This window comes from Nerophis ophidion, linkage group LG11, assembly GCF_033978795.1.
Source record: "Nerophis ophidion isolate RoL-2023_Sa linkage group LG11, RoL_Noph_v1.0, whole genome shotgun sequence".
NCBI classification, from domain to species: Eukaryota; Metazoa; Chordata; class Actinopteri; order Syngnathiformes; family Syngnathidae; genus Nerophis; species Nerophis ophidion.
In genome coordinates this window covers 51,603,624-51,616,900 of record NC_084621.1, presented here as the reverse complement: position 1 = coordinate 51,616,900, position 13,277 = coordinate 51,603,624, and the positions used below count along the sequence as shown (strand labels likewise).

Here is a 13,277-nt window from a genome sequence, read left to right as displayed (position 1 = left end):
ACTCAAAATAATTATGTTTTTCATTGGGCTTCCAATATATCAAATGAACAGTGCAATAATGTAAGTTTTAACTCTCCTACAAACTTTACACAGACTACAAAGATGAAATCATCTGCGCGACAAGAACATAAAAGACAGCTCACAAGACAAAAATAATACAACAATGACATAGATTAAGCAAAATTCAACAATATCAAGCAATACAATTTATTCTTTGATTATTACAAATCTGTTTTTGACATGACAAACTAATTATAAACTGAGAAATGTTCTTCAAAATAATTAGTTAATGATAAATGATTCCAGTATTTATATATTTATTCTCAATGTTTACCTATCTTCATCTAATTATTCTAGCTTTTAATAGACTGTAATATTAATTGTACTTTCAATGTTAAATCGTATTTTAAGTCTTACTTTTATATTTTAATTCCTTTATTTTCCTTAGCACTGCGCAAGCTAAAACTTCTAATTGCTCATTGATGTTCTTTGGTTTAACTGCAGTATAATGGTACCTCAACTTAAGAGTGTGTTACCACGGATTTCCACTGGATGCGAAACGTTGTCACCATCCGCCGTTCTGTCTCGGCTCCGTCGTGCAGCGTAAAAGCGCAGACCTTTACAAGATCTCACAAATCCGTGCATAATCACATGACGGGGGAGTTGTAGTACAGCGAACCATAAATCGTTTATCACACATCAGCTTGTATTTAACACAGTTAATTTTTTTGATCTCCAGAATCAGCATGTTCTCATCAATTTGTGTCAACGAAGTGAAATTTCATTTGAAAACAAAGTTGACAAGTTGACTTTATGTCCATTAGGACGTTTCAAAGTGTAAAATACAATCTGCATTGAAAACAGAGTATTTTATTTTGAAAGTAAACACAACCGGTTTTTTTTTGTGTTTGTGAATGACTTCCTGTCCGACATATGCAGATTTTAGCTAAATTTAACGGCCGACAACTGGCATTTATAGAAGCTCTGTGTATATTTAGTGCAAGAATGCAGAACGTCATCGCCATAAACACATTGTCTTGAATAAAAACAGAGAGAGTCTGTGGCTGAGGCGGCACTATTCCGCATCCTGTGAAAATCTTGGGTGTGTTAAGAGTGTTTTGAAATAAGAGCTGTTTGGCTTGCAAACATTTGGGTCAAAAGCAGCCCGCCATTAGTTAGCGTAGCAAATGTCACAGAGTACCCCGTAAGATCCGACCATATTATCTGGTCTTACTCGCTAGCAGATATCTATAACTTATAGAGATTAACGTAACGTACTTTTCCAACCATGGGAAGAAAGAAAGTGAGAGTGAATGACAGTGCTGAGAGGAAGTGGATAATTTAAGCGTATGAATGCTAGTCTGCACCATACTGAAGCAGAATGAGTGTAATGCCAGCCAATATTGTTAAAATCTCTAAACAACGAACATTCATCTATAAAAATATGGAGAAGCTGTTGAATTTGTGTTTGACGGAGAAACAGCTGGAAGGAGATCTCCAATGTAAGTGCTGTAAATTTTTATTGGTATTGTTTTTATTAAATATTTGTAATCTAAAAGTTTGATTTATTTCTAAAACGTATATTACATGTTCAAATTGTGTGATTTTGGGAAGCAAGCACCAATTAATTGATTTCGATTAATTCAATGCGACACGATTTGAGATACAAGTGTTTTGAGTTAAGAGCTCTGTCACAGAACCAATTAAGCCCATAAATTGAGGTACTACTGTATTTGTAATAGACATGGAGATGGGGCAGAATTAATTATAAGCTCTACTTTTTCCTGCTCCTTTTCAGACATGTTGATTTTTACTCCTGCTCAATGTATTTAGGTACAGAATAATAAGTGCACTAAATATTCTGCCAACAAAAAGTATGCAGATAGACCTGAGCATAAATCCAAGAGAATTGATACAGTGTATGTAAAAAATTATGTCTATTATTGAACTTTATAAGATTATCTGAACTACATATTTTTACGTAGAGGTGTTTTTAAAAAAATAGTAAGACATCATTGCCACAGGACAAAATATTGGAAACACTATTGAAAACAGCATACTTAATGATACAGCTCCTCATATAAATATTTAGCAACATTGTAAACATTATTCTGAGGGCTATATTGGGTAAAACTGTATAGATTCCACAGGAGGCAATGCAGTGGGAAGGATCAGTTTATCTCAGTTTTGAAATCTGATTGTCCTAAAGTAGAAATGGCAATACATAACATCATATTTGTTAAGGTCCCCAACAAATGTCACCCTGTTTATTGTTTATTCCCTGTTGGCTGTATGTGTTTCACCCATCACATTAGTCCAACACACATTTTCATCTCCATTCCGGCAGGCTAGCACGCTCGTCTTGAGGCGTGTATGTGTCAAAGAAGTGAGCAGGTTGACATGTGACAAGTGTTCCAGAGAGCAGCCATGACATGGTGTGTAAATAATGTATATTTAATCCCAATACATTCCAGACATTACAATTCTTCAATGTGCTGTGTACTAAATTAGATGGAATATTTGACTATCTACAGCAGGCGTGCCCACACTTTTTCTGCAGGCGAGCTACTTTTCAATTGACCGAGTCGAAGGAATCTACCTCGTTCATATATATAATTTGTATTTAATTATTTATGAAAGAGACGTTTTTGTTAACACGTTAAAGGTGTTTAATGATAACAAAAGCATATTTAATGAATATAGATTTATTTTGTTTCATGAAGACAAAAATATAAGTTGGTGTATTACCTGATTCCGACGACTTGCATTGTTTGGAATCAGACAGTAGTGCTGATAACGTCGATATTTTCGGATGGAGGAGAAAAAAGTCCTCCTCCCTGTCCAATACCACATGAAAGTGGTTAGTTTTTGGCGTCTTATTTGTCCAGCTTCCATACTCGTTTTTATACATTTTGCAAGAAACACATTGACGGCCAACTCCGTGGCTTTCTAACTTGTGCACGCTAGCTTTCTGAGACTCTTATTTGAGTAGGCAGGATGAAGCAGGGCTTTTATTGTGAAGACAGCAACTGTGCAGTCTGTCTTTAGGGTTTTGACAGCAGGTACGGAGTGTTGAAATAAAAAGTGTTTCTCGCCCTCTTCTAGGTCATGTTTTCTTAATAATGATCTGGCAGCAGCCAGCGTCATCTTAGAAGCCGTGCCGTGAATGTCAATCAAGTGACGAAAGTGACGTCGTAGTACAGATTGATTTAATGCTTGGTTTGCGATCGACTGAAACACCCTCCACGATCGACCGGAAGCTCGCGATCGACGCAATGGGCACCCCTGATCTACAGAATATAAGCTATTTTCTGTCTATTTTATTCCACAGGAATTTTACTTAAGACTTAAATGAAAATATAAAATCAAGGACCCAGATCTCCCTTGCCCTTGACGTGGGTCACCGAGCCCCCCCCATGGTGCCAGGCCTGGAGATGGAGCACAATTACAAGCGTCTGGTGCCCTATCCCCATGGGGCCTGGCCGGGTACTGCCCGAAGAGGCAACGTGATTTTCACTTCCATAAGGCTCACCACTCTAAGTTGGACGCGATGTGAGCTGCGCGGCAGCCAAAGACAGGGCCCTTGGCGGTCTGTTCCTTGGCTACAGAAGCTAGCTTTTGGAACGTGGAACGTCACCTTGCTGGGGGGAAGGAGCCTGAGCTGGTGCGCGAGGTAGAGAAGTCCCGGCTAGATCGAGTCGGACTAAAAGCAAAGCAAGTGTTCTGGAGCCAGTCCTGTTGAGAGGGGCTGGACTCTCTTCCAATCTGGCGTTGTAAGCAGTTAGAGGCGACAGGCGGCGGTGGACATACTTGTTGCCCCGCAACGCAGAGCCTGTAGGTCGGAGTTTAACCAGTTAGATGAGACGGTAACTTCCCTCCGCCTCTGGGTGGGGGCACGGGTCCCCACTGTTGTTTGTGCTTACGCCCCAAATAGCAGCTCAGAGTACCCGCCCTTTTTTGATTCACTAGTGGGAGTACTTGCGAGTGCTCCACCAGGTGATTCCCTTGTTCTGCTGGGGGACTTCAACATCGGCAACAACAGTGAAACCTGGAGAGGACTGATTGGAAGAAGCGGCCGCCTGGATCTAAACTCGAGAGGTGTTTTGTTATTGGCCGCATAAATTCTTGGCACGTGTGCGCTGAGTCATTGCCAAAGAAGAATCCTTATTTCTTGAAAAGAATGTGTTTCCCATATATTAATTTATTTGTAAAACCATGTCACAAATGCAGATTTAGCGCTCCCGGTTTGCCCCCTGTCATAAAAGTATTAAAATGGAACTGTGGCCGGATGAATCGTGGCTTGCACCGTATGCTTCACAACACACTAGAGCTGAAACGATTCCTCGAGTAATTCGATTACAAAATATATTTGAGGAATTTTCGCTGCCTCGAGGCGTTAAGTTTTTTTTTTTTTTTTTACAGCTTTTTGCCTTGTTTATAATAATAATAATGGATTAGATTTATATCGCACTTTTCTATTGTTGGATACTCAAAGCACTCACAGTGAAGTGGGAACCCATCATTCATTCACACCTGGTGGTGGTAAGCTACATCAGTAGCCACAGCTGCCCTGGGGTAGACTGACGGAAGCGTGGCTGCCAGTTTGCGCCTACGGCCCCTCCGACCACCACCAATCATTCATTCACCAGTGTGAGCGGCACCGGGGGCAAGGGTGAAATGTCCTGCCCAAGGACACAACGGCAGCGATTTGGATGTCAATAGGTGGGAAGCGAACCTGCAACCCTCAGGTTTCTGGCACGGCCGCTCTACCCACTACGCCATGCCGCCCATTGTTTAGTAGTCAAAGCTCACGTTTCGCATGGACTGTTTAGGTTTTGTACAGCGTGTTTACATCTGATCATACGCCCCCTGGACCGCACAACATCGCTCCTTTAAATACGCTTGAGTTTAGAAAACGTTTTCGCCGTCATAACTCACAATGGCAGATACCGCAGAAAGCAGTGGACAAGAGCCATCGCAAAACAAGGGTATTAAGAAGCGACAAAAGTTGTCTAAGGTACGGGAACATTTTACACAAAAATCGAAAAAAAAAACGCAGTCGTATTCAAACATTGAAAAGTGGAGCTCGCATACCACAATAGCACAAGTTCAATGCTGCAGCACCTGTCAAGAAAGCATCCGATTGAGGGACATCCAGAGGCAAGGTAAGTCATCTATTATCAAATGTAAACGCAAAAGTTGTGTTAGTAAAATAAATGTTTTTTATTATGATAACCAGGATGTGTTCTTTCACTCCCGCAAAGTCATCAAATGCCGCCGTAAGTTGTTGAAAACTAACAACGCTATCCGAGCTGTCGTGTTCAATTAGCCTTTCATTAGTAACCATGCGGAAGTAGTCATGCAAAGTTATTCGGGTTATTCAAGTCATGCAACCACATGCTACTTGGATAGCTTGCACTTGCAACCACTTTAGTCTCTATAGCAAAGGCGCCGATCCACATTTCTGCCAATGGGTGCTCGGATGGGCAGTAAATCTGACGCTATTTTTCTGAGCATGCGCGGTTTTTGCTCGGTGGTGACTCACCACTGGTTGTACATTTCAAATGCAGTATTAAAGGAACTACCTAATCCACTTTTTATGTTTGACATAATGAAAACTGTTCTTGTTTTATTTTTTGTTACTAAAAATAGTTTTATTTTAACTCTCTCAGGGAATATTATTTTGAACTACATTTATATATGTGTGTTTTCATCTCAAAGATATTATGATGGCAAAATGAACATTGATTACTATTTTGCATGCAAAGAATGCAATGGACTGTATCGCATTTTTAAAATATAAAACTGTTGTCTTCATTATTAGGTGGTTTGTCTTTTTTTATTGTTTATGTATTGTTGGCAGATTGAAAACTGCTTGGCGGAATTGCGTGGAGAAACCACCATTTAAATGGCACCATATAATAATCACCAAAAACGCACAAAAGCTAAGAACTTCGATTATGCAGTCACATCACACAGCACATAGGGCTGTGAGCGCACTTGTTTTTATTAGCACACACAAATTGGCACCATCAACCACGGACACATTTCAGCTGTGCGTGTCAGCCTTCAAAAATGAAAACAAGGGTTTAGGAAATAAAAGACAATTAGGCCAAATGCAATAATTGAGGGCACATCTTAACACAGGGGTGCCCATTACGTCGATCGCGATCGACTGGTCGATCTCGGAGGGTGTGTCAGTCGATCTCAAGCCAGGCATTAAAAAATAGACATAACAATGAGCAATCATCAATCATACCAAGACTTCACTTTCGTCAGTGGTTTGACATTCTCGGCACCCGAGGATCTTGTGAGATGACGCTGGCTGCTGCGAGCTCATATTTAAGAAAAAAATCACTAACAGGGCGGACGCAGAGAAACACATTTTATTTCTAGATACTCCGTACCTACTGTCAAAACTCTAAAGACCGACTGCACAGTTCCTGTCTTCACCATAAAAGACCTGTTTCATCCTGCCTGTGCTAAGAAAATAAGAGTCTCAGAAAGCTAGCGTACACAAGCTAGCAAGCTACGGAGTTTGATGCCAATGTATTTCTCCCCCGCCCTCAGCGACCGCTTTCTCACTTGCTTGCCCGCACAGTCACTGACGCCACTCACCTGCTGCCAGACATTAAAGGGCCACACACATATGCTACTCTCATAACAAAGTGTTTAAAAACAAGTATGCAAGTTGGACAAATGAGATGCCAAATCCAACCACTTTCATGTGGTATTGGACAGAAAGGAGGACTTTTTTTTTCCAGTTATCAGCACCACTGTCTAATTCCAATGAATGCAAGTCATCAGAATCAAATACACCAACTTATATTCTTGTCTTCATGAAAGAAAGGAATCTATGTGTGTTAAACATGCTTGTATTATCATTAAACACCATTAAGTTGTTAACAAAAATGTCGCTTTCATAAATAAATAAATATAAATTATAAATAGCAATGAGGTAGATCTCCTCGACTTTGTCAATTGAAAAGTAGCTCGCCTGCAGAAAAAGTGTGAGCGCCCCTGTCTTAACATGTATAATTAAACCTTAATCAAGCAGAAATATTGCTCCGGCGCGGCAGCACAAAATAATAATATAAATCCTTTTAATAAAGTCAAAATACAAATAAGGCAACAAGAGAAGTATCCCACCCTTCTATTTTGTAAAGTAAATTTGTACAGCCAATACGGGAATCTACATCAACAATATGATTTGCCTGAGAAGCTGGAAAGGACAAAAACAAAGAATAAAAGAAAAAATATGATTTATCCGATTACTCGATCGGGATATTCGATAGAATACTCGATTACTAAAATATTCAATAGCTGAAGCTCTACAACACACATAATCTACACCTGCTTTGCCAGAAAAACAGGTAGCAGAGGAGATTTGTGTTGTCACATTATCAAGGTACGCATTAACGCGTTAAAAGGGAAACGAAAGATGGAAGTGACAGCGTCTTACGTCTTGCATTTATTGACTAATCACATACTAGCAGTCATGAAAGTTTTTGCCGTGCAAGTGAGAGCGAAATGCACTGTGATCATAAATACTGTACAGTTGGAAGGAGTTTTCAGTAAAGTAATTAATTTTAAAAAGTATTTTTTTTTTTTAATCGAAATTAAATATGTGGAAATTCAGTTATATAAACTACTGAAATTCTGGACTATTGGATGTTAAAGTATGTATCAATACAATGCTTTGAATCAACAATTAACCCTCACCAACCACCGTTAAGTGTTTAAAATATCAAAATCATTAACCATTAACATACTTTACAAGTCAATGTGAGAGTTTTCAATGCATTTTCTATGTACAGTTTTCAGTGCTTTTGATTTAATGTTTCATTTACTGAACATTTTAAATCAATCTAATTTACCAAGACCTGAGAGGAATTCATGTCCTGTAAAGGTGGACCAGAGCAGAATAGGATCCATTATAGAATACAAATCTGAGCCAAACATGATATCACTGAAAACAAATTAAACTAAATGTGTTTGGCAGCAAGGTGCTGGCTGCGCTGATGAGAAAAGTAATCAGATCATGGATGATTGCAAAATATTAGATTAGACTTGAATGAGCCAATATAGTTTCTTTCATAAGACAGATGTTGTGAATCTATGCGCACATCTCACAAAATGCAATAACACAAAGACAGGAGTCGAAACAACATCAAGAAAATGCTTTTACATTTGTTTTACATTTGGCACCGTGCTCTATATGAAACTGACCCCCCAGCCCCCTTTCTGTCACACATTGGCGAACTGTGCAGAAATGAGCCCCGAGCACAGGCTCAGCTTGTGCACCGTAAGTGCTTTATAATTACTCTCCCCTCAGGGGAACGCTGCGTTTTCTAACGCTTAACTGGTCACAGCTCTCCAAACTTGATCCTAGCTACTAGGTCCAACACAAAGGTCCTCATACAGCAACAGGTCCAAACACCTTGATGAACCTCCAGAATCAAACATCCTCTTGACTTTTGTTTTTTGTTTTGTACTCTGAGAAACGTAACCACAAACTCAACAGTCTACTTAAATGTACCGAAAACCTTAAAAAAAGAAGAATATTACAAACAATGGCCGCCCCACAAATCTGTCGAGGCGCACACTAAAAGGACAATTAGACATTGACGCCAGTAAAAAAATGACAAGTTCAAGTATCTATTTCCAAGGGAATCAGATTTTAAAGTTTAAGAAGAGGCTCTAATGCAGGGATATTCAAGGAAATTGTTTTGGGAGCCGCATTTCCAGATAGCTTAGGACCGGGGGTCCGGATTACTGTCTTCACTATTTGTTTTATTTTGTATATTCCGGACAACTAGCATTCTTTACAGTAGACATTTGATTTTGGTGTATTTATTTTGTCAGAGTTACAGAAACATTCTGCGGTTGTATTTATTGACGTTTATTTTATTTTAGTATCTACAAAATCGCAATTTAAAGATAATCTCCATGACAAAAATAGTGTTTTTTTTAACTGAATTGTCAGGTCACCAGCTGAATAGCTTTAAAGGATGAAAAAGAAATAAGAACAGTGATGAACACCTTAGTTACATAAATCACATTACAAAGAAAAGCTTTAACTGTCAAAAAAGAGTGGACTTAAAGGGATGCCTTGAGGAACTATTCTGTTATATAAATCACAAGTTTGGACCCCAGTGTTAGCAAGATTAAAATGTCAACGCAGGATCTGCCAATGTGTTTACTCTGGTCCAAGTTTGTCAATAAATCAGGCGCACTCAAGTGTTTTTAGGAATTTGTTGCAAAAATGTTTGTCTCCCAAGTTTCAAACTAAACTCAGGGACCAGTATAGTGTCATTCAATGGCCGCCAATTGAATAGCCATGCTTGATGTGACAAAAAATATGTTTATAACCAGCATTAATAAACTCCATCACCACTTTGCAGGAACGCAAGTGGGTCGATAGCATAACGTTGGCTATACTAAATTGTATGACAACTGACACTAGGCTGCAAAAGTTCAATTATAATGCCATCTATCCATTTTCTACCGCTTGTCCCTTTTGGGGGCGTCTTTGCTTGAATCCTTAACCCTCACTGCCTCCTCTCTCTTAAATAATATTGAAGACTTGATGTGATATTTTGTGTTCATGGTCATATGGTGTGACCGAACACATAAAGGGCAAATCTATCAATTAAGGGCCAGGCGAAGACCCCGATAAAAGATACAATTTTTGGGTGACATGTGATCTACTTGAACTAACAACTGTGCCACACATAAGATAGTTTTACTTTACGCTTGAGGCAGAACAACATAAACACAACAAACAAATGGAAATAATGTCTTACGTTTTAGCACTTTAAACGGATGAATTTGCTCTCTGCTCTGCCTCAAGGAATTTCCCTCATTCCCATTAATTGCAATGTTGAAGAACAGGTAAATAATTACTCTCGATGCCTCTGCAATCAGCTTTTATGGAGTTATTGACCTTTACCTTAAAGACTCCGTCGCAAAGCCTTAAAACTTCTTCTAAGCCACATTTATAATGATTTTTCATTTCTTTGCCCAGTCACGATGACAACTTGGATTTCATGTGCAATGTCACTATCCATTTGCATCATGTTAGCCGACCGGCTAATCAATACAATTAACTTACACATTCCTCACAAAGCTCTGGGGTTAAAGGCTCAGTTTTTCATCGGATAAAATTGGACATATGGCCCATTAACACTGATTCAGTTGATCAGCTCACTGGACAGTATATGTATGTGCGTGCGTATGCTGCATGGTATGTGCATGCACTCACGCTTCCCTACATGCCTGCGTGAGAATATGTGCCTAGCCTGCCTGTCTGCCCAAGTATGTTGGCATGCACGCGTGAATGCACCTGTGTGTGTGTGAGTGTGTGTGTGTGTGTGTGTGTGTGTGTGTGTGTGCGCCCGCTTGAATGCATCGCATGTCTCAGCCCCTCTGAGAGTTGTTCTGTATCGGCAAGTGTGAGGGTCCGCTCGTGTGTGTTCATGTCTTTTGTGTTTATGTGAGCAGGGCTCTTCCACTCACCTAACCCCAGCAGCGGGTGGTGCTCAACAAGTGACCAACTGTTGTCGTCCACACAATGGCTTTTATAGATCAGGAGCTGGCAAAGGTCCCTGGCTGTCATATCGGCTGGGATCTCCACCACTTTGCACATGCCGTCTTCTGTGAAGATTTTAACAATCTAGGAGGAGGCAAAACATTACAGTTAAAGAACCAAAATTATGCCAAAATCCCAAAACACAACACTGAAAACCTGATATGAGCTGTTATAAGTGTGTATTGGATATGACATGTAAAGATACACTGTACATTTGAACAAAGTCCAACAGCACAGAAGCTAATATAGCAAAATACACTCATTGTGAGGTATAACCGCAAAATCTAATGAGATCCAATACAAAATCTGCCTTTGAAAAATATAACATTAATTTACTTGGATGTTAATTTATTTATTACTGTCATATATTTTGTAAAAGTAGGGAGAAGTTCTACTAACACTCCGTCTTCCTCATGTAAATAAACCATGTTAACAAAATATTGAAAACACCTCGAAGTGTGATGCAGTGCAGTTCTAAAAATTCAGCGTGTCTTTAAATTAACATCCCTCTGACCATCACTGTTGTGGTATATTGGACCTCAACTGTTTACAAAGGTGTCCCAAGTGTTGTGTGATGTCATGAATTTACCATGAATTGATTAACGTGGACCCCGACTTAAACAAGTTGAAAAACTAATTCGGGTGTTACCATTTAGTGGCTAATTGTACGGAATATGTACTGCACTGTGCAATCTACTAATAAAAGTTTAAATCAATCAATCAATCAATCAATTCATAAGCAACTTGTTGGTGCTATGTGGAAAAAAACCCAGCAGTGACTCACATTTAGTGCTGTTTTGTCCGTATAGTGTACATGGATCACAAAAAGACAAAGGCCAATTGCTATCGACATACAGTCATATACAAACACATCCACACAAGAAATAACAAGCTTTTGAGCAGTAGAACGTTACAAAGAGCTTCCTGTGACTTTTCAGTGAGAGAAAATACACTGAAGGTGAGTCGTCCTAAATTTACTTTTACAAACTGGAAACCATGTAGTCACAACTGCCACTTAATGACAACCGGGGGAGCAGACTTAACCTGTACAAGATTCCAGCATTGTGATCCTATGAACCAACCTATACCGATTATACCGTACAACATATTAAAACAATGGAGTCATCTTGACCTCATTATAAAAAGATTAAGAGTAAGAAATAGTCCATCTGTTGAAACAAGTCAATTAAAAAAGCAACTGAGCATCACCTCATTCAAATCTAACTATTTCCTGCCACTGGTCGACTCACATTTCCATGAAAATATTTTCTTAAAGTCTCCGGCTGTTGTGTGTACAAATTCAATTTGTCACCTCGGTTGAAACCTAACAGAATTTGAAAGATAAATATTAAATACTAACGCAGCAAAGGGCAGGCGATACACAGAAGGACAGAGCAGTCTTACCTCCACGGCCCGCAATAAGCAGCAATCCGGAGAACATGAAGGCATTTTTGGAGGGAGGCTGTCTGTCCACTCATACACACACATCAGCGCACACACTATGGACAGAAAGTCCAGCTGTCACCTTCTCTTCTGATGAAAGCAAAAGGCCGACAATTCAGGCAGTTGACAGCGGTGCTACCTGTCACATACCAAGCACACACCAATCTATCTAGAACCTAAGATCTGTCAGTGAGCCCTACAGCACGACTCAGTCCGGCCGAACTCACTGGACCGACTCAAGGCAAACAGGCGGCGGCAGGTACAGTGCCGAGCTCCCAATGCTGGCTCAGTCTGACAACTATCTTTCTTTACCTCCTCCCGCCCTTTCTTTCTGTCTCTCTCTCTCTTCCTCTCTCACGAAGGGTTACAGCCTCAGCCACAGGCTCTGAGGCACACTGAATCAAACCACACGCTCACCGACCAATCATAAGGCTCCGTCAGGCTGATGTAATCATTCCCACACAGACTCAGACGTGAGCTGACACACACACACACACACACACACACACACACACACACACACACACACACACACACACACACACACACACACACACACACACACACACACACACACACTCACACACAGGCGCACAGTCATGTATAGACTCCAACTTTTTCAGACCTTTTGCAAGCTCTTAGCTGCAAACGATTTAAAAAAGATAGAAGACGAAGTTGACGTAAAATTCGAAGTTTAGTTTTTTTTGTATTTTTTTTTACTTTTCTTGTCTTTTTTACTTTTCACAAGTGAGGGCTTGTTTGGGTTGTATGTTTTCTCTGCCTCTTTGCCTCCTTTTCCCTCTACCACCCTCCTCCATCCCTCCCTCTGGCTTAACTTTGAACTCCCGATTCAGATCTCGCAGCTTCGCACAGCATTAACAAGTCTCATTACTGAGCAAATGAAATGAAACAAACCTGGAGCAGCACTCGAGCACCCCAACTTTCATCTCTAGCCCTGGTGCCGAGCTTCGTGCCAACATTCTTTCCCTAAAAAAGAACAAAAAAACTGAACTTTTTTTTTTTCTTTTAAACACCATCCCCCTCCAAAATCTGATATTTAATACAGCATGAGCAGGACAAAAGCCCTGACACACCCCGTCTGGGAAAAGGGCAAAAACCCTTCCATGTTAGTCTTGGAGCAACTTTTCCCCTCCTCTATGTGTGTGTGTGTGCTTGAGTAGGCGATGTGTGCTCCTTTAACGAGGACTGTTTGGCGGAAGGAAAGAAGAAGTACTGATAGTGA

General features: G+C 40.1%; 1 protein-coding gene across 7 annotated transcripts in view; it reads right to left on the bottom strand.

Moving 5' to 3' along the window:
• The window catches only part of LOC133562229 (growth factor receptor-bound protein 10-like), a 168,280-nt gene that overhangs the window by 19,914 nt on the left and 135,089 nt on the right, over positions 1-13,277 (bottom strand). For 3 of the 7 annotated variants that reach the window (XM_061916221.1, XM_061916220.1, XM_061916219.1), the window contains exons 6-7: positions 12,950-13,021; positions 10,519-10,675 (exon numbers count right to left, since the gene is read on the bottom strand). In XM_061916221.1, the coding sequence (XP_061772205.1) occupies positions 10,519-10,675; positions 12,950-13,021 (229 nt within the window). Of the gene's footprint in view, positions 1-10,518; positions 10,676-11,841; positions 11,916-11,995; positions 12,427-12,949; positions 13,022-13,277 lie in introns of those variants that run through there. The other 4 variants (XM_061916222.1, XM_061916226.1, XM_061916223.1 and 1 more) reach the window with 3 other exon arrangements.